Source organism: Rhincodon typus, chromosome 10 (genome assembly GCF_021869965.1).
Source record: "Rhincodon typus isolate 14 chromosome 10, sRhiTyp1.1, whole genome shotgun sequence".
NCBI lineage: Eukaryota > Metazoa > Chordata > Chondrichthyes > Orectolobiformes > Rhincodontidae > Rhincodon > Rhincodon typus.
The window spans coordinates 60,512,216-60,534,549 of NC_063341.1; the positions used below are offsets into that span (position 1 = coordinate 60,512,216).

Here is a 22,334-nt window from a genome sequence, read left to right on the forward strand (position 1 = left end):
AAGATCTCACAGCTGCATTTCCCCTCAAAAGAAATATGAGCGTGTTCAATGTCACATGTTGTGGTTTATGTGGTTTGGTGGGTGGGTGGGGGAACGCATAGAAGGGGGAAGAATGACAATCTCCAGTAAGTAAGAATCTGGTTTTAACCACCACTCCTTGACATTCAATGGCATTACCATCACTTAATCCCCCACTATCAATGTTCTTGGGGCTAACATTGACCAGAAACTGAACTGGGCTAGCCATTTAAGTACTGTGGACAGAAGAGCAGGTCAAAGACTAGATGTCTTACAGAGAGTAACTCATGTTCTGACTGTAATTCATCTAATGAAAATTTTATTGTAAAGTCATTCATCTGCAATTTTTCTTTGAGTTAAATCCTGCGAATGGTACTTGCGCATTTATCCTTTCTGTTATTGATATAACAGAACAATAACCTGCAGTTGTATAACTCCTTTAAAGGTAGAAAAATACTTCATCAGAACATTTATTAGACAGAATTTGTGCTGCTACACAGCCTTCTTTAACCAAGGTCTGAAGTGAAGCTGATAAAAAGTCTCTCTCTCTCTCTCTCGAAACTGTACGTGTAGTTCCAAGCTTAGAAAGACCTTCAGTCTTGATTTTTCTAACAAACCTTAAAGCATAATGGTTCACGTTGCTAAGCCATAAAACATTCTGACATAAGCAAAAACCCATTGTTGCTGCCAAAACAGCTCTCATAAACTATTTCAAATGAAATCACCAGAGCTGCAGAAATACTTATAAATTAATTATTAACTTCAGAAACACGGAAAACCCGTATGCCACTAATCCAAAATCCAAACCTAAATTTAAGATACATTATCTTAAATATTTATCATACAGTTTATATCACAGTTTAGTCATTTGAAAATAGGGATAGAAATTTTAAAATTGAGCTATTACTTGACTGAGAGTCAATGTTGATCAGCGAGCACAGGTATGATCATTTAAGTGGACTTGGTAATCAGGGCAAATATTTGGATGACCTAAAGTTTATGGAGAATAGAAAAGTGAAAGCAGCCAGCAGTGCATTGGAATAGTCAAGAATCAAGACAACAGAGGCATGAACAAAGATTTCAGTACATGAACTAAGCCAGAGACAGAATTGGTAATGCTACAGCTGTAGAATTAATTGGTCTTAGTGATGGTGTAGATGTATGATTAGAATCTCACACAGGGTTAAAATGAAATCAAAGTCATGAACAATCAAACTTAGACAGTTTTCAGGAGAATGATGGAAAAGAAGATAGAAACAGAGATTGTGTTAGGAACTGAAGGCAATGGGTCCTATGGTACTCTACCTTTAAGTGCTTAAGCTTCAGTTTTTCCTCATCCACTTCAAATCTTTGTCTGGTAATTTTTTCCTGTATTTTCCTCTTGTCCTGGAAGAATAGAATTGAAATACAAGTGTTTGTTAATTTTATTTAACTTATCAACAGCATTATTAACTATAACATAATCTGCAGTCAGCAAAGAATCAGCACTTGCCATTGATGCCAAAACCCCTACTCAAAATGATCGAATGATCTCCGAATCAGATTTAAAAATGTTTAATGTTAAGTTGAATCAAAAGTCAAATCAAAGAATCTCCACGTGGCTAGCAACAGTGGTGTCATCAAGCAGGTTATGCAGTCAAGCACACTACTATATTCTCACAGACAGCAAATGAGGAAATAAAATGCTTTGAATATCCTTCACTTTTTAAAAATAAATTTTAGATTAAGCAAAGATTAAGATGTATGCATTAGAAGCTCAAATATCAAACAATCTTAAAAACATCTAAAAACATGAATGCATTTACCATTATGAAAAATGTTGACAGATCAAATGTAAAATTATTTCTCTAGGGGCAACAGGTTCTTCAGCATAATTATGATTTAGTCCACAGTTAAAAACCCAGTTACACCTCATTAAAAAGACATCACATTTTTAAGCTTTGATGAAGGGCCACTGACCTTCCCAGATCTGCTGAGAATTTGAAGCATTTTCTGTTGTACTTTTGAATGTTTTCACTTTTTAAAACAATGGTATTAATGTTAGAGTCATCGAGTCCTACAGCACGGAGGCAGGGCCTTCAGCCCAAACTGGTCCATGCCGACCAAAACGTCCATCCGTGCTAACCCCATTTCCCTGCACTTGGCCCGTATCCTTCTAAATCTTTCCTATCCATGTATTCATCCAAATGCCTTTTAAATGTTGTTAATGTACCCACCTCAACCACTTCTGCTGGCAGCTCATTACATTAACGTACCATCTTCTGTGTAAAAAAGTTGCCCCTCAGGTTCCCATGCATTCTTTCCCGCCTTACCTTAAACTGATGCCCTCTAGTCCTCGATTCCTCAACCCTGGGAAAAAAAAACTGAGTGCATTCACCCCATCCATGCCTCTCATGATCTTATACACTTCTATAAGAACCCCCCTCAGTCTAAAGAAAAAAGTCCTAGCTTGTTAAAGGGGAAGCTCTCATTATCACTGTCATTTTAAATTTATTGCAGAATTTTTCTAATTCTTAACCTTTTGAATTACAGTCCAAAATGTTTAAGCAAGTAATGATTTTACCAAAGAATTTAATTCGCTGAATTGTTCTATTTTTCACCTGTTTTGTCAGTTGTGTCAGGTTTGGCAAGAAGCTAATATTGGAATACAAGTAGGATTATAATTATAGTGTCACATGATGGTTATGAATAAATGAAAGATTACTTAAACCATTTGTTTCATTACAAGTAAATATTTCAGTGCAATTGTAAAAGGACACATTTTGTTAAAGTCTTTTGTCATACACATAATATTCACAAAAATATCTCTCTGAAAGGGAATGTGACAGAAAGAATTTGTGTACATATTACATCTGTTCAACTTAACAAAACAGGCAACAACTATCTCTGGGTCATTTCTCAGGGATAGCGTATGGACTAATTAGAGTCAACCTGCCTGATTTAAGTCTTAACAAAGATTGATGGTTAACTCTCAGGCATATCTAACTGGTGTGTTCTCCATAGCAATGCCTCTATCAATCAGATTTCATTTGCTGACCCATCAGCTACAGCATAAAATGTTGTTTGCCTTTACATTGGTATTCTTCTGCCTGATGAGTAAAAAACAAAAAGGTTTGACAAAATTTGTCTCTTTTCAACAAGACTATACTATTAAAACGCTTCTAATATACATATTAATGGCAGAGCAATGTATCTTCAAAATGGGCATATTATTCTAGGGTAACAATGCAGCACAGTATTTAATAGCCTCACTGATTAACACCATCACCTGAGGAGGCTATTTTCACAACTAAACAAAAGCACTTGTCATACTGATTGCCAAAAAATACTAACAGCTGATGAGGTGAACATTTCCATTATCCATCACTGAATGGGGGCTCTGTTGGAGTGACGTGATTGAGAAATATTGTAAAACAGCAGGTAGGTAGTATTGACCCTTAAAAAAAAATCACTTCTTGGATGAAATGGTCTTTTCCCATTGCTAAAAATTCTTATGTCCTTGTTCTCACTTGCTCCCGGTCCTTTCAATGCCATTGACTGCAAGACCAGTTGACATCCAAGAGGGTGAATGGAGTATCATTTTTATTCAAACTCCAATCTTAATTAAGCAGCATCTGGTTCAAATGCCACCTGGGAAGGAGTACAGTAAAGAAATTTTCAAAAATTGGAATCCAAGCGACAATCACCATTGTGGCAGACTTTTTGAACCATTGCTTACTGCTGGTGTCAGTTCTGTGCCTTAAACTCAAGGGTAACATTATTCAGTTATAATCTGACGTTTATTGCCAACAGTGGGAGCGCCACCAAGAGGCGAGCAGCTGGAATTAATTGCAGTCATACCAATGAACAGCCTGATAGCTCTCATTGACAGTAAAACCTGCATTCGTGGCTGAAGATAGGGCTGCCACAATGAATTGTAAACCATGCAAGTCGCTCTTCATTCTGAATTTTCAAACACATGAAAAACCTCTGTCTCAACTGAAAGTGAGTTTACACAAAGGGAAATAATTCACAATAATGTAAACTGTAACAGCTAGGGGCGTTTTAATGCTCACTGCCAATGGAAACTACGTCAATTGTGGGTTAAAATCCAACTTTGACGCACCTTCTACTCTTTCACCACTGCATTGTTTTCTCAAGTATTTAAGGCTCAGATTATCTTTTTGAAAACTTGTAAATCAGGACCCAATAATGTTTCACATGAGAGATGGTGACTAGCTGACCCACTGAGTGTTTCCAGCATCTGTAATACTTTGCTTCTAAAATACAAATGGGCCCCCAAAGCTTTTTAATGACTTGTGAGGCAGATCTTCCACTATAGGAAGTCTGACAAGTAAAACCTAGCAGGTAAACATAGAAACACAGTAAATAGGAGTAGGAGTAGGCCATTCAGTCCTTTTCAGCCTACTTCACCATCCAATGTATCATGGCTGATCTTACATCTCAATGTCATATTCCGCATTCCCTCCCTATCCCTTGATGCCTTTATTATTTAAAAATGTCTGTCTTTTTCTTGAATGTACTCTGTCCTGGCCTCCACGGCCTTATGTGGTGATAAATTCCATAGGTTGACCAACCTCTGATTGGAGAAATGTTTCTTTATCTCAGTCCTATGTGGCCAATCCTACATCCTGAGAGTGTGACCCCTGGTTCTTGACTCCCCAACTAGGAGAAATATTCTCCCTGCATCTGGTTTATCGAGCCCTGTTAGAATGTTATATGTTTCAGTCAGCTTCCTATCATTGTTCTAGTGAATACAGGCCTGATCCATACAATCTCCATCATACAGCATTCCTACAGCCCCACTATAAGCTTGGTGAATCTTCACTGTACTCCCTCTATTGCAAGCATATCTTCTCTTGGGTAGGGAGGTTAAAACTGCACACAGTACTCCAAGTGGTCTTACCATGGAGCTATATAACTGCAGTAAGATAGCCCTACTTCTGAACTCAAATCTTCTTGCAATGAAGGCCAATATAAATTTGCCTCCCTAATTGATTGCCACACCTTCCTGTTTAGTGGCAGATGGAATACAATGTGGAAAAATGTGATGTTATGCATTTTGTTAGGAAGAATAGAGGCACAGACTATGTTCTAATGGAGAAAGGCTTCAGTATTCTGAAACACAAAGGGACTTGGGAGTCCTAGTTCAGGATTGTCTTAAGGTTAACATACTGGTTCAGTTGGTCATTAGGAAGGCAAATGCAGTGTTGACATTCATTTCAATAGGGCTAGAATACAAGAGAAGTGATGTACTGCTGAAACTGTATAAGGTTCTGGTCAGACAGCAGTTTGAATACTGTGAGCAGTTTTGGGCCCCATATCTAAGGAAAGATGTGCTGGCATTGGAGGGGATCCAGTGGAGATTTATAAGAATGATCCCGGGGATGGTGGGCTTGTCATCTGAGGAATGGTTGAGGACTCTGTGTCTGTACTCAATGGCGTTCAGAAGGATGAGGGGGGGATCTGATTGAAACTTACAGGAACTGAGAGGCTCGGATAGAGTGGATGTGGAGAAAATGTTTCCACTTGTAGTAGAGACTTGGACCCGGGGCACAGACTCAGAGTGAAGGGATGACCTTTTAGAACTGAGATGAGGAGGAATTTCTTCAGACAGAGGGTGGCTAAACTGTGGAACTCATTGCCGCAGAGGGCTGTGGAAGCCAAGTCATTGAGTATATTTAAGATAGAGAGAGATAGGTTCTTGATTAGTAAGAGGATCAAGGGTGATGGGGAGAAGGCAGGAGAATGGCTTTGAGAAACATATCAGCCATAATTGAATGGCAGAGTATACTCAATGGGCTGAATGGCCTAATTCTGCTCTTATATCTTATGGTCTTTACTTCCATTGAGTGAGAAATGGAGGCCAGGTACGAAAAAAAAAATTTGGTGGACCAAGAGGATCAGAAGCACCCTGAAGGCCTTCCAAAGAGTGCTTGACTGCTGCTGCCTTGAGGTCCCCCAACAACTGTCCCATATTTGGGAAATCTTGATAGTGATTTAATTTGAATGCGGCCAGAACTGTGAGACAGCTGCTTTTGTTTCAGGTATTGCAGTATTTCTGGCATCTAGTTCTACATAAAAATGTTCACTCATTGATTGGCATTAAAAAAATCTGTTTTAGAAATAAAAATGCACATTTTTAAAGCAAAAATAGTATAATTAAATATTAAGAATTGTAAAACGTAAGTGCAGGGCATAACTTTGAGTCAATTAGACTGATATTTTATTAAGCAACTGACCTGTAACGTTATTTTTGATCAAGGATATACACAATATATGCCTCATTCTACTAAGCACCCTATGATCAGCCTGTACTGCTTGCAAAACAAAACTTTTCACTATACTTCAGTACATGAGACAACTATAAATCAAATCAATAAAATCAAATATCAAGAAGGTGACCAGATATTTAAAGTTGAAGAGGAGATCTAATATTTTATGTCAACCGTTTAACAACAGGTATTTCTTAAAATCCAAAACAAAATCTAAATCAAGTTTGCTTCTTCAGTTTTCTTTCCATCTTTCTTGAAAGTGCCAACTGTTGTCAGGCATGGTTCCAGGGTTGGCAGGAGCTTTTGAATAACAATGGGCAAAATCTTGTCCCTGAGCCAAAAACTCTGCTTTTAGTCTTACCTCAGACCTTGATGGCCAAGAACCATGTGTTTATAACATAATGAAACATGCTATCATCCTGCCTATCTTTCCAACACACGCCAATGGCAGGTGGGAAGAATGAGGGAGATACCTTGTCAACTATCTGGTAGCAACAAAGTTGGGGTATCTGCCATCACTACTTACAAAACTACAATGTGAATGTAAAAGAATTTGTTGCCACAGCAACTTGGCCTCCCTGAGTCTACTATAACACACTGTCACCACCTGCAGCCCTGAGGTACTAGGTCACAGGGATTTTATTTAATGCATTAGTTTAGTCAGGGTGTTTAGATATGACATTCACTTGAAGTAAAATTCATGTTGCTCTATTTTGTATGAATGGAACAACACTTTGAAGAGTTAACTAACTGGGGAAAGAAGAATATCCAAATTATTGTACATGATTATATAATCAGTACACACTACAATACACTGGAGAAACTATAGGCTAATTACACAGAGGTTAACTACAGAAGGTTAATTAAACTGAAGTTAATTCATTGCACTTGCTTTTGGCTCTTTATCATCTGGTGCCATTGGAAATAACAATTAAAGAGTCAGCAGTTTATGTTGGAACATTATATTGATATGATATTTGTCTTAGTTTAGACTTGTTAATTATAACTTGAAACAGGAAATTCTGCTTCAAGAATTTTGTCAGCATGCATAATATTAAGGAATGGAATTTTATTTAAAAATTACTCATTTTCTTTTGGAATATATTAGTAGGGATTTAATAATGATGATGTTTCAATTGCATCGCATTCCAAACCCAGAACTGTGGCTGTTGAAAGATTTTTTTCAATCTCAGCATTTGCCACATGGAAGATAGAACCATTCCAATTTAATCAAGCAGCATGTTCCTTTGATTATTTATAATAGGCACAATACAACCCTTCTGTGCTTGCAAGACTGAGAGCAAAACATTTACTGTAAATTGTGATTCTGCATTTGGGCAGCATCTGCTGAACAATATTGAATGTGTTGATGGTTTTATTAATAACTGGTTGAAGGAAATCAGTTGAGTTTGTAACATGACTTATTTATGCTTGCTGTCAATAGACATTCAAATGTGGGGACCTGTTCTCTATGAACAAAAAAGATATATTCAACCCTTGTACCTTTTTCGAATTGCATTGGAGCTTGGGGAGCCTATACTCCTGTTGTTTTCTCTATGGGAACCACCTCGACCAATCAGAGTTGACTTGCTAATCAATCAGCACTCTTTCCTCCTCTACTAAATATTGTTATGATTGTTTGAAATTTAACATTCTTGCACTTATTTTGATGAATGCAAGATGAAACATTTTGGCAACATGTCACTCTTTTCAGCAATTATTATATACCCGCAATATGCCTCTGTTATCTATTAGAGTCTTAGAGTCATAGAGTTATACAGCACGGAAACAGATTCTTCGGTCCAACTCATCTGCGCCAACCAGGCATCCCAATCTGACCTAGTCCCATTTGCCAGCATTTGGCCAATATCCCGCTAAAGCCTTCCTATTCATATACCCATCCAGATGCCTTTTAAATACTGTAATTGTGCGGCCTCCACCAGGAAAAAGACCATGATTAAACACCTATCTATGCCCCTTATGATTTTATAAACCTCTATGAGATCATCACTGATTCTTTATGTTGTGTGGAATCTATCCGGTCTTTTTAAAAATTGTTTTTGAGTTATGAGGTTTTAGACTTCTCATTGCAGAAGCAAAATCTGTCATACACTTGTTATAACATATCCAAGCAAAGTAATAATTATTTGTCTTTAAATATTTGTACATGAAATAGTAAATTTAAGAAAATGCCTAAAATGTAGGAGAATGTATTTTGTGAATTACGTTCTCCTACATTTAAGGCATTTTCTTGCAATTTATGATTTCATGTATAAATATTTAAAGGCAAATAATTATTACAATGCCTGGATATATTATAACATTAGTTTGATAAAATCATGTTTAAATGGCATAAAACAATGGAAAAATGATTTATTTGCACAATTCTATAAAAAAATCTATCACTCAACACTTCTATACTAATGTTGTGGTGCATAATTTTCCTGGCTTAGTGACTAGGTAAATTTGTGACGAGCCAGTTTCTAATTTAGATTTTTATCCTATGATCTAATCACCTGCCATTAATATAGTATTCCATAGAGAAGCAAGTCCACACCCAATCCACGTGATCGGTAGTATCCCAAACAATTAGATATTATGGCATACATTCAACAATAATATTTTTAATGCATAGCAAGTGTGGTATCAAAAGTGACAAAACTACAGAATATTGATAAGAACAATTTAAAACAACATAAGAACAACAGTCTAATTGGAATTCTTCCTGATTATGACAAGTTTCCAAAACTTGATGCTTATTGTAAGTGTTTTATTATTGTAAGTGTTTCAAATTCCCGCATTAAATATATCTTCCACTATAAAATTATTGTGAAAGTGCCACACTACACAGAAAGCCATGCTATGATTAAAATGACGTGGCTTCACATTCCATTCTCATCTAGAAAATAACCAGCTTGCCCTCCAGCAGACCGGTGTCATGGTACTTGGCACAGGTTCCAGTCTCATGTGGAAGCTGATACTTTTAAAATCAATGCCTTGACATGTCCCTCTGTTCGACTTGCAGATTTCATTTTTATTTATTTTTCAGTTCAAGGGTTATTTATTGAAAGATAAAATATAGTTTTGCCAACATCTGGGGTGAAAGTAAGTCTGGAATGCGCTGTCGATAAAAACAGCTGAATGGCCAAAGGAGAGACTTTGACTTCTGTCTGCAAGGAGAACTCAGTTTCTGAAGTTGGAGACTTTGACCTGAAAATGCCCTTCATACACAATCACAACAAAAGCGTACACAGACAGGATTACAAGGAATGCAAATTCAGAGGACCTACCGTGATAGCTTGTAGCCTTTCTTTCAGCAGATGAGTCTCTTCCATCCTGAGAATCAAACCAGAAAGAACAGAAGTAGGAGGGTGAAAAGCATGTGTAGGAATGGGAGAGGCAGGGCTGGCTTGTGCTGCAGTGGGGTGGAGAGTATCCTTGCTTGTCACGACGACTTCTAGCAGATGATGGTGCTGGTCTGACCCAAGCAGACACATGTGATGAAGGGATGCAGACACGGATTGCTGGCATAGCTGTCTCGTTTGAGTGACAGACCATATGTTCCCTTAAACCAGAGTTTTTTTGATTGGATTGTTTGAAAAGGTGAGGCAGCCTATTCCCACCCTGAGCGATTGTGACAAAACTGTCTCTGTAAGCTGGAGAATCGGCATTTCAGTTTTATTCAGCATAAAGGACAGAGTTGTAGAAAATAAAAGAGTAAATATTTTCAAGGAGTTACATATAGTTCTTAGGACTAAAGGGATCAAAGGACAGAGTGAGAAAGCTGGAACAGGGGACTGGGTTAGATGATCAGCTATGATTGTATTAAATGATAGAGTAGGCTTGAAGGGCTGAATGGCCTATTCCGGCATTTTCTGGCCTATTTTCTATGGTTCAAGAAGCATAGTAAATTGAAATAAAAATAGAAAGTGCTGGGAAATCTCAGCAGTCTGGTAGCAGCTGTGGAGAAAGGAACAGAGTTAATGCCTTGAGTGGAATGATCCTTCTTTGTAGGGGACTACAGTAATAACATTATGAAAAAGTTACTATTTTAGATTGACAGGGGGTCATTTTCATTTTAGATTGACAGGGGGTCATTTTCATTTTAGATCTTCAAAGTGGAAGGAGCTAGGGCAAGGTTGGCGGAATGGGGAAATAAGGGATTGCATTACACTTGTTAACTGCTTGTTCTTTATGAGCACAGTGCCAATTGAGACTATTCTAGATACGTGCCCATTTCCAGTGGTCTGCCAGTCCAAAATTGGCATTTTTTGGTAGCTATTCAGATTGGCTGGCATCTCTGAAAGAGGTTGCATCCTTCCACTGAGGGTGGAAGTCTCATTTTGTGCTCTTGTAGGCTGCCAACTGTGTGTTATCATTCAATGGCTTTTTAAAATTGAGAACTGACTTTTGTATGGATGGTGCCCTGTAAAACACAAACCAATGACTGTGGAATAGACCAATAGCACAAAATGGTCAGATAATGAATGATCATTTGGCTTTCCGCTGTGATCAGACTTCAATCTACTATAAGCCAATGTGGCTCTGGCATAACCAATTTCCCCCAGTTCAACCTGAAACCTTCCTCTTCCGTGTGCCTCAGCGTAACACAAAGGTCTAAATTTTACCAGCCTGTGGGGGACTGGATGGGAGATGCATTTGGACGGTATTGGGGTGGGAGGATTGTGTAAGGTGGTGAGTGCAGGAGGTGGCGTTGGAACGCCTGCACCCACCCATCATCACACCATCTGGCAGTGATTCTGAAAGTGGCTGCCAGCCCTCTTGCCCAAATATCAGTTGGAGCGTTTACCTGGAGGTCTAATAAGGATCTGCTCCTGCCATCATTGCCATTTTATCAGTAGTGGGAGTTGTGGGGGTGCTTTCCACCATATTGGAGACAATGTCAGGTGAATCCTGGCCACTTTCCAGTCAGCCTGTGGTCAGGGGTGAAATGGGTGTCTTCTATTTGGATTGTCTTTGTCCATTGAGGGTGCCTACGGTGGTTATGGCCATCCCATGGCAGAGGCACTATCTGCCTTTACCCTTTCTTCCCCATTGCCACCCCTATCCTCCACCCCATTCACTGCTGGTGGTCACTGCCATAATGGCCTCAGCAATCCCAAACCCCTCTCAACTTTCAGGGAGACTGTATCTTTCAATGGCATCCTTTTCTTCCAGTTGCATTCCCAGCAATGGCCAACACACCATTGTATGGTGCAACTTGAGACTACTGAGCTGCTGGCCCTCCAATTGGCCAGCCTTAATATCAAGACATGTGGTGTGAAAGAAACATTTCAACCAGTGAAGACAATCAGTGCATTAATCATTGGAGTCAGATACAAACATTTCTGTTACATCTATAACATTGCTGAATTCATTTCATGTTTTGAGTAATGTACCTTAGTATTAAATATGAACCTCAATGAATGTTCCTTTTCTACCCAAGTAAAGAGTTTAGTTATTTTTATTTATTATTTTTGGTCCATAAATGGCTGGTAGTAAGATTTATTATCTTCATTTGGCAGTCCATGTGCCACTATATTGTATCTGGAAACTGTATTAATACACCAGGTTGCAATAAATCCAAGCCCTTTTTGTCAAGGGCAATTTTCTTTGTTTGTGGAATTGAGGGCAATTTTTACGTATTGCTCTGGTTACTGACAGCAAGAAAAATTAAGTGCTGCTGATGCAATACTGTTATTTAAAACTGGATGCGTAAGGTTCACTATACAGTGATTCACAGTGTTGAAGTCTATAGCAAAGCCAGTAATGTCAGCAATTTTTGGTCACGTCATTGTAGTCCACATTGTGCTCAGGCTTGTATTTCACTGGAGGAATGACACTGAAGTTTCCCATTGTGAAGTCGTGTAACATTGGTTCAGTGTTTCTCCCTCTCATTTTACTCTCACCATCAAGAAGAAAGGGACATTCTGGAGCAGCAACCACTAAGCTAGCTTTAGCTATGTCTAGGTGATCTGGTGTTTCCTGCAAGCACGTTCTCCCCCAGTACATCACTAACACACAGCTGCATTACAATCTGCACTTGCGCTACATTGTCACAGATCAGTCCCATGGCAATGATCTTCTTAAACTTGAAGATTTTTCACCAATTGGGTCAGCATTTTCAGCCTCTTGTGATTCATTGTTGATGCCATGCAACACATTGGCTGCAACTAATGACCCTTTAGATCCCACGCTGAACCAGATACATGCAGGTCACACATCAAACCTCAGCCTCTCCTCCCCAAAGAAACAATACTAGTGATAATGTTGCCTTAAGAAACCGAATGATTGGGATAAATTTTCTGCATGGTCTATGAACTGGCAAAGCAGATTCTCTGCCCATGATCTGAATTAAAAAAAAAACATGGTTTCTATAGACTGATGATATAATATGATCAGGTTTCTGTTGCCAGTAGAAGGTAGTCCATACCCAAGTCAGTGAATGACATACGAAGTATAACAAGTGATGATAACAGGATATCTCTGGAACACCTACACAGTCAGCTCCCAACTAATTCCATATGATCTGGTGTGATTATGACATAAAACCCAATATTCCTTTATTTCTATTGTGCTGTCAACTCGTCTTTCTTTGTACGCGTGTTGTGCGCAATCAGGTAAAGGGCCTTAAGCCTTGAATTTTTACAGTTATTACTTATTCCAGATCTAATTTCAGCTGCTTTTCTGCTTATATTTTCTGCTCCTCCCTGCCACATATTGATTATAGTTCATCTTTTCACTATCTTAATGTTAACTTTGATGTGGCCTGGTCTGGTCCAGTCCATAACACAAAGTCATGTGAGTGACACAGCTGGCCAAGAAAACTCAGTTATTAGGTGACATGTAATTGAACACCATGTATATTGTTTCTGTTTTAACTGTCTCTCTCTGTCTTGTTTCTGTTGTCTTATGCATCAGGACCTTGGAGACACCTTATGATGATGTCACAAAAGCTGCACATGACTGAACATAAATAGCGCAGCTTGGGCAGAATTAAAAGACTATTATAACAAATTGGATCACACTCCTTTTATGACAGAGTTGTAAGAGCACACGGGCATTAACAGACGAAGAAGATGGATTAGTCCTTACCTAATGTTTGTAAAAAACAATAACCATGTAGAACAGTATTGGTATGTATTATAATAAATAATGTTACTTTGAAGATCTAAACTTTAAGCTCCACCTGACCAGTGTGTCTTGAACCCAAACTCATAGTATAGCATCAAACTATGTGATATTAGGTGGAAGGAATTAATTTTTTTTTGTTCATTTTTAATGACTGGCTTCTTTTATCACACAGAATATTACCTGTGTAATGGATGGAAGAAGATTAAAGCTTCTGAAGATAAAACTTAATGCAACCTTATAGAGAAAATGAATAACCTGGAGCACAATTAATGCTGAAGACTATTGTATGCTGGAGCTGCTGATATGTCACATGATCTCAGTAGACACCATGTCTGATTTGGAACATGACACACAATGTATTTGCAGCATTTTAAACCGAAGGATCATGCTGAAGTAAACACATCACTTATCTGTGCTTTCTACGGGTGGCTGGAGAAATGTAGGGAAATTTTCTTCATTGGCTCCTTCAACGTTCTGCGTGGCAACATATGGTTCATGTCAAAGGGAGCATCAGTTGTAAGAGAAATAGTGACTGACATTGCTGATGATTGGAAATAAGTTAACATTTGTACTTCAGCAATGTCAAACATCTACCTCTTTTGGGGCTTTTACACAGGGAATTGGTATGCACATTTTGAAACCTCAATGAGTCACTTCAGTCATGTGTGCACCTGCTACTCTTGTTCGTCTGTTGCAACTCTAGACAGGAAGCGATTAAAATATGAAGTACAGAGAGATTTGGCTGAGATTTACTGAGGAACCTATAGCTCTCTGCATTAATTTGTGGCTAACAAATAAAGTATTAACAATTTTTTTAAAATGCCACAATTGTACAATATGTTTGTTATTCACAGGTCTGAAATATTTTAGGCTGCTCACAGTCATTCCAGATTTATTGACAAAAATAGGGATTGGTGAGCTGGTGAATGGGGGACTGTAGGGTTTTGGGCAAGTCCAGGTCTCAAATAATTCACACAAGAAAAGGACGTCTGAGGATAATATGAATTCTTATCAAGGTCACCTGAAATTCAGCTCTCTATGATTTCATCAGAAACTTTAACTTGTCTACTTTAAATCTATGGTAAGATGGCAGAAACTGAAATTATAGATGAATGTCCAAGGTTTAAGTTAAAACCTTGCAGCCCTTGTATTTTTTAATTTTACATTATGACAATGACTTAATGGAGAGTGAGTATGATGATGTAACCAAACTTGATACCTGTTCAATGTCAGTGGTAACGTTCTGACTTTGAGTTTGAAGGTTAATGTTTTCCGCTCTAATTCAGATCCTGGGCATAAGATCTAGGCTCGTTCTTCAGCACCACATTTTTCATATTTTTGTTCATGGAAGTTTTAGGTTATGCACTAATTTATATATCATGCCATTGTTAATTGCCAGCAGCTGCTATGGAATTTTATTGGTAATGGTGTGGTTTATTTGATCATCCCTCTGCGTGTTGAATACAGTCAGTGTTCCCTTAAGCAATTTGTATGGTGGTGCCAGAATAATATTCAAGTAATTTTAATTAGCATTAAATTAACATTTAATTGGTGAGCTCTCAAGTGAGCCAACAGCTCTCACATCCTATCCCCAGGCCTAACACCTTGTTCAAATCAGTAATTTGTAATAAACATAAAAAATAGAGATTTCAAGTCTACTCAATTAGGCAATTCAATCAAGCAAGAATGTGATGATAGATCTGCACAAAGCATTGATTGAGCTACACGTGGAAAGTGTCCACAATTTTGGGAACTCAATGGAGAAAGGACATTGAAACTGATATCCTTCCATTTGGGGTGGCATCATGATTCAGTGGTTAGCACTGATGCCTCACAGTGCCAAGGGCCTGGGTTTGATTCCACACTTGGACGACTGTGTGGAGTTTGCACGTTCTTTCTGTGTCTGTGTGGGTTTCCTCCAGGTGCCCTGATTTCCTCCCACCATCCAAAATTATGCAGGTTAGCTGGATGGCCCATACTCTCCAGGGATGTGTAGTCTAGATGGATCAGCCATGGGAAATGCAGGTTACAGGGATAGGGTGGGGGCTGGGTCTGATTGGGATGCTCTTCAGAGGCTTGGTGTGGTTCAATGGGCTGAATGGCCTGTTTCACATTGTAGGCCATGATCAGGATTTTTCAGCTTGCAGGGTTTTGTACTCCTTGCCAGCCAAAGATTTTGGCAAGGAGTACATTCCTGCTGATCGTAGCAACTCCACAGCCACTTAGGGTGGAAGTCTCACGTTACAGAGCTGCTGGCTAATTTAATTGGCTGCTAGCTCTGTAGCCCATGGAGTAATGATACAACTATTCTTTTACTCTAAGAATACCTAATGAGTATATGCATAAGGGTCTATATCATAGTTACATCAGGTTATATGGAACTGGAACGAGGGACTGTAGGGTTCCAGAGTTGTTCTCTTTTACCATCACATGTATATAGTTATGCTTAATAAAGCCTATTAATATGCATTTGCCTAAGGGCAGATATGATCTTAGGACAAGTGTCAAGTGGTGACAAGATCAATAAAACAAGAGGAATAAAGTGAAGTGAAGCTCAGTGGCAGAACAGTCGATGGGTGAAGGACAAGGCCAGCCCAATGATCTGAAGAGAGGACAAAGCTGAAGAAAGATCCAGGAATGGTATAGTGCAATGAACAAAGCACTTCAAGGCCAAATGAGTCCGCAGGCCAGACTGCTGACTATACAGAAAGCTAGCATAATTGTTCTGTTTATTATTTAATTTGCTGTTGAAATCAAGTCGACATATCAGAGTGTTGTACAATTTTTTTTATTCATTCACAGGATGAGGGCATTGCTGGCTAGGTCAGCATTGGTTGGCCATCCTAATTGCCCAGAAGGCAGTTAAGAGTCAACCACATTGCTGTGGGTCTGGAGTCACATGTAGACTAGACCAGGTAAGGACGGCAGTTTCCTTCCCTAAAGGATATTAATGAACTTGATGGGTTTTTCCAACAATCAAAATGAATTTGTGATCATTATTAAACTCTTAATTCCAGCGTTTTATTGAATTTAGATTTCACCATCTACCATGGCAGCATCTGAACCCATGTCCCCAGAACATTACCAGGGTCTCTAGATTAACAGTCCAACTATAATATACCACTAGGCCAACACCTCTCATATACGCGAATGACTTTAATTCAATCATATCATCACAAGCAAATTTCCAGACTCCCCAGCTCCAGTAGCAAGTGGCAAACAAACTCAGCTGATATGCAATACATACTTTACAGCTGTATTATGCTTGGAGGCCAACCCAATTTTCTCCTAGAAGGAAGTGTCAATAGTGACAGCAGAACCATTATTAGCATTAGTTGTCTGAGGTTATGGGAGAAGTGGGTATTGCCTGATGTTGAACCTATTGTTCAGGCTAGAATGATACAACCAAAAGTTGAGTGCTTTGAACTACATTGGAGAGGTAGAAGGTGATGATGATAGAATAGACGGAGCAGGAGTGGGGCAGAGAGTTTAAACAAAAATGGAATCTTCCCTATCCTTTAGCAACATGGGATTTGGCAAGTCAGTTGGGAAAGTATGGCAATATCATCAATAATAAGACTCCGATGTCAAGAAAGACAATCAGAATCTTCAATCCAGGCAGTTTAGAATCTTAAGATGTGAACCTTGCAAATGAATGGTGGAAGGCTTATTTTCTTGCCATTAGTACCTAACCTTGCCTCACGGGTATGCATTTTCCTATTCTCCCATGCACTGGATAGAACCTAGGCATTGAAAATTTCTGATCTGGTGATTACATATTGCCACATGCTCCTTTGGACCTTCACCGCAGACAGCAGTCCCTAACATCTCAGGGCACATCCACTCCTCCATGGAATCTGGCAGCAGATATATTCCAGCCTCACTGCATCATCATGGCACATCTTCCACTCATTTACAACATAGTTCTACACTTCAATGTTGCACTTAGCAGTGTTTTGGCACTTTTAATGTAATGGTGCTGCCAGGGACAGGCACCCAGTTCATGGATTGGTCTGGGGTGCACCTCAGAGCTTTTCTTTTCTCTCTGATCCCTCACCCACTTTGTGCCTGCATGGGTGATTATTTCTGCATCCCCTTTATATGCTTTTGCCCTTCATTCTGAGATTAAAGGCTCACAGTACTTTTGTCTTGCCTTGCCCTTTAGTGCAGACACAAAAGCCAGGCAGCTTGTCATGGTGGTCAGTGGTGATCAGTCAAGGGGGAGGACATGTTGCTGTATGGCACCATGCTATGTCTATGTTAAATCTGAACCTGAGCCAGCAGCTTATATGACAAACACACCGCATGTGCTTCAGCCAAATGGCTATGTCTCAAAGTCTAAGGGGAGTAGTAGTCCTCAGTGAAGTCAAGGGAGACAGCCTTCAGTCAGAGGGCCATGGCACAATGGGCAGCATCTGATACCAGTGCGGGAGCTTGAACATGATTGGTTATCTGCTGGAGTCAGGGTCAGAAGCTCCGTATCACTGCAATCTAAGGAGTGGGCCACAGTCACCCCTCTGGATCCAATACAGCCAGTCTGAAGAGTCATAGTAAATCAGTAAAGGAGCTGCACACAGAGATTAGTCAGGAGTCCAGTCACACGAGTCAAGTCTGTCTGTTTAAAATGGTTTAGGGGTCCGGTGAGCAATAGTCAGTCCTGGAGTTTGTTCCGTGAAAGTCAAAGAGGGTTATCAGGGCCCAAGGCTGTGGCAGGTAAGCTTGGGATGTCAATTGTGGAGTTTGGAGGTGACATGCTGGGATGTAGAGGTGACAATAATTATGAAGGGGTTAAAAGGGGCAGACAATTGTGCATTGGAGGACATGAGTTACTGTAGAAGGGGTGGGTCATCAAAAATAACAATCACCCAACTTTGACAGCACGACAGTGCAGGTTGGCAGACTCACTTGTAGGGCTGAAGTTTGGAGACAAAGTTGCTATTCAAAGAGGTGTTTGGGAATATTTAGAAACTCAATACAAATGGGCTCAATGGGGAATATGAGGAAGAAAGGAACATGGAGGTTCAGGGGAGTGAGCTTTAAATTCCCAGGCTGAGTGTGCTACTATGTTGCCTTTTGTGCTTATGCAAATCATAAATGCACACTGGAAATAGAAAATGACTTCACTGTACCAGAATTGCATGGGGTAAGTACGTTTTATCCTGTATATACAGGCTGTCATGTGAGAGATGTGAAGCCGTTCAAGAGGCAATTGCATTAATCAGCTTGAAGAACTCTGTAATTATAGCACCATGCATGTGGTGTCCAACTGTATGAGGTACAAATTCTGGTCATTAGAAGCCTTGCCCATGTCATTGGTCATTACAGATTGAAGACAATCATCTCTGAAGCAGAAGTAATCACAGGTAACCATGGTGACACCTATGGGCAGCAATGGTGGATATTTCTGTCATTGCTGAGCAGGCCACAGTGTGAATGTCATGGTATGTTGCATGGCTAACGAGGTAAGCTGTGGAGAATAGTGTAAGAAAAGTCGTTAGGGCTCACAGAAAGAAACCTTCCATGAAATTTGCCAAAATTGAGACTTCTTAGCTGATTTCTGATGAAATTCATCCCAAAGTATCTTAGCACCATTGTGCTGATGAGAATGCATGCTGGTATAAATCTTCCAATATCCAAATGCATTTATTGTGTTCTGAAGTAGAGAGGAGACCTTGCACTTTGAGAGGAGCCATTTGTTGATTTCACATCAGAGGATTTTATTTTAATCATAGTCCAGAAATCACTGATAATATTTGGCAGCTGAATATTGATTATTTTATATGATATTCCTCCACCTCTTGTTTTAATGCAGGTATTAATTTGCCTTGGCTAAAATAGTTGGATGAGAAATGTCATGCTTGATCTAAGAGATTGTTATTTATATGAATATGTTAATCTTTCACATGCTGATATTGATAAGCCAATAGTTGTTTTAGACGAGCTGGGACAAAAGTAGCTTTAGTTCAATGTGGCAGTGAAGTGGATAAAGGTGACTATTCCAGGTTCACTCATGGTAGGTGCTCACGCTGTTGTTATACACTATGCTGGCAGATATTTCATTACAAGGTCTCTGATGGCTATTCTATCATATGATTGAACTCCAATCTGATCTCTGTATTGATCAGATCATTAGTAACCAAGTTAAGATAGGACTACATTTCCAATTTGACAGTTGTGAAATCTAAATGTAAAATTAGCTAATTACATTTGTCTTTTCTATAGTGAAGTTCATCATTGTGCAGTGAGTTTATGCATTTCCAGTGCATGGAATTATTTTGAATTTCAAATCATTGATTACTTAAGAGTCTGTGGCCATTTCATCCTTGAACAGGATAACTTAAATTCAATTGTCTACAATGCAGACATTTATAATTGACTTAATTGATCACTCACAAAGTTAAATTTAATTAGATAATTTAAGATAATTTACAAAATTACATTGAGGTGGGTTTTAAATACTGTGGTCATCAGAATTCCGTGATTGTCCTTCAAAGTACTGATAGTATTTGAATAGGAGAGAAAGTATTGGTGTTCTGCTTCAACATCATGTTCTCTTTCTGAAGAGCAGCAACAGTGATTTTATAAGCACCTGCCAATAAACAAAAATGTCTTTAATTTTTTTATAACCAACTTGTTCACATTTGTTATTACACAGCTTTGGGACATGGACCGAGGCCTCTTGGATCAGAGGTGGGACACTACCACTGCACCATAAGAGCCCCTACAGAGTACGCTGAGATATTTTCTAATGAACTTGTTCAGAGATACATACCTCTGGAATGGATGGACTTGTACCCAGATCTCCTGGCCCAGAGGTAGAGACACTACCAGTCCATCACATGAGCTCTAAGAATTCCTTGAAGATATCTTCTAATCAACCTATTCAGGGATGTTGCTAGATAAGACTTGAACTCTGGCCTCCTGGCTCAGGGGTGGGGAAATTGAAATTGGGCCAAGTGGCTTCTTTGTCCTAATGAATTCACTGCCAAAATGGGATTGAACCATATGCCAGGTTCAACATAATTATGCCTTTGTGGTATTTCAATGATATGTGCATAAAACAATAGAGCATTATTTAGAATGTCAGTTATTTCCAATTTGGTAGAATACAATTTGAGTAACGTAATCTTTAGATTATTCCAAGAAATACCCAGGTAACCAGGCTGGAAATGTCCCTTATGTTAATAACAACATTGTAAGAACAATTTCCCCTTTTCTGAATGACTAACGATGCAAATGTGCAATTTCTATGTAATTGCTGGATGACCGCATGATACAACTGAACAAACTGCAGGAGGCAATAAAGGAATGATCATAGTTCTGTGTTCAAAAGACTTCTATTCAACTTAAAAACTAAAGCATCTGGACAAAAATGTTAAGAAATGATCACCCAGACATATATGTTAAGAAATGAGAAACTGAAAATTTAAATAAAGAATAAAGGTTTTCTGCTAAAATGAACAACAGATTTCTATCTACTGAAAATCATCACACTATTCCTGAAGTTCTTAAAAACAGGATAAAATTACCAACATGAAGCCTTTTATAACCCCAGGAATATCTTCAATGCTAATGTTATGAATTTGGGTAGATTATTCACGAATTGGAAGGCAGGAAGTTCGAATTTTTTGGTTAAAAATGATTGTGGGGTAAAGTGCTGTGGTCCCTTTAAGAGGTTGTGCTTTGTCTGTGCTTGGAAGTTTATAAATGCAGGTGCACAGAGTGCCTGAATGGAAACCTTTTGTATTAAACAGCCAAGCAGCACTTTTTTTCCAAGACAACAGGTTTGAATTTGGCCAATTAATTTGAACCAAACCACTAGATACAGAAAGCCAATTGAATTTAAATCTTTGAAGGGTCTAGGCCCGAAACGTCAACCTTTCTGCTCCTATGATGCTGCTTGGCCTGCTGTGTTCATCCACCCCTGAACCTTGTTGTCTCGGATTCTCCAGCATCTGCAGTTCCTACTATCTCTGAATTTAAATCTGATGGTGTTGACAACCTGAAACCCATCATTCTATAAGAATTGATTGTCATTACATCTATACAAGACAAGGGTATTTGAAAATTCAAGGGGAGTCACCTGCCAAGGTTAGCACCATTCAGCTCTCAGAAAGCGCATCTAACTAATTAAAGGTACTGTGGTATTTTAGCTCAAAGTCCTCTTTTAAGAAATTAGAGATAAAACATCCCTTCAGCAGAATTACTGGAAGAAAGGTGTTTGTAAAGAGAGTGGAGAAGATTGAATATTCTAGAATATTCTAGAATATTCAATCTGTGTGAAAATGGAGAGAATAAGTTATAATTCATTGTTCTCTTAATTGGATTTACTAAGTGGGACTTGTGTTTATTTGAACAGTATTCGATTAGAATTTAGTTCAGTTAGGAAATAGGAAATTGTTCAGTTTGGTAATTCTGTTAATTTGTTCATTGTTGGGGCCAAATAAATAAATTGTTTCTTGCTATTTGTAAAGTGGAGACCAGGGATTGCCTTTCTTTTAAAAACTTGTAACAGATTGAGGGGAAGGATGAGCTTCTGTGTTCTGAGGGGTAATGATTATAGGGGAACCACTACTCCTGTCATAACAGATTGGGGCTTGTGTTTTAGTATTTATCAGGGCAGTTTGGCTATTCCCCCTCTCTATTGAGAAATGAGCTTGATCATTCTAATGTAATTGGGCAAGGTGCTATGTGCATAGATAGGATTAATGAAATGCTAAATTGAAGTCACTTTTTGGCCTTTTATGAAAAAGGCCATATATGTCACTAAATCATTGGAATAGTTAACTGTTAACTCATCAGAAATGAAATTGATAAATTCTTTCTAACCTTATCTTAACCTTATCCTTCATCTTATACTTCTGCTTTCCAGGTTATTTCTCAGGAGATCTTTAGCAAGTGGAAAAT

At 38.8% G+C, this 22,334-nt stretch overlaps 1 protein-coding gene across 4 annotated transcripts in view; it reads right to left on the reverse strand.

Moving 5' to 3' along the window:
• Positions 1–22,334, reverse strand: part of LOC109928070 (paralemmin-2) — a 102,275-nt gene that overhangs the window by 49,246 nt on the left and 30,695 nt on the right. For 3 of the 4 annotated variants that reach the window (XM_048602177.1, XM_048602178.1, XM_048602175.1), the window contains exons 3-4: positions 9,584–9,629; positions 1,324–1,404 (exon numbers count right to left, since the gene is read on the reverse strand). In XM_048602177.1, coding sequence (XP_048458134.1) covers positions 1,324–1,404; positions 9,584–9,628 — 126 coding nt within the window. In that variant the 5' untranslated portion in view covers position 9,629. The remainder of the gene's footprint in view (positions 1–1,323; positions 1,405–9,583; positions 9,630–22,334) is intronic. The other variant, XM_048602179.1, reaches the window with a different exon arrangement.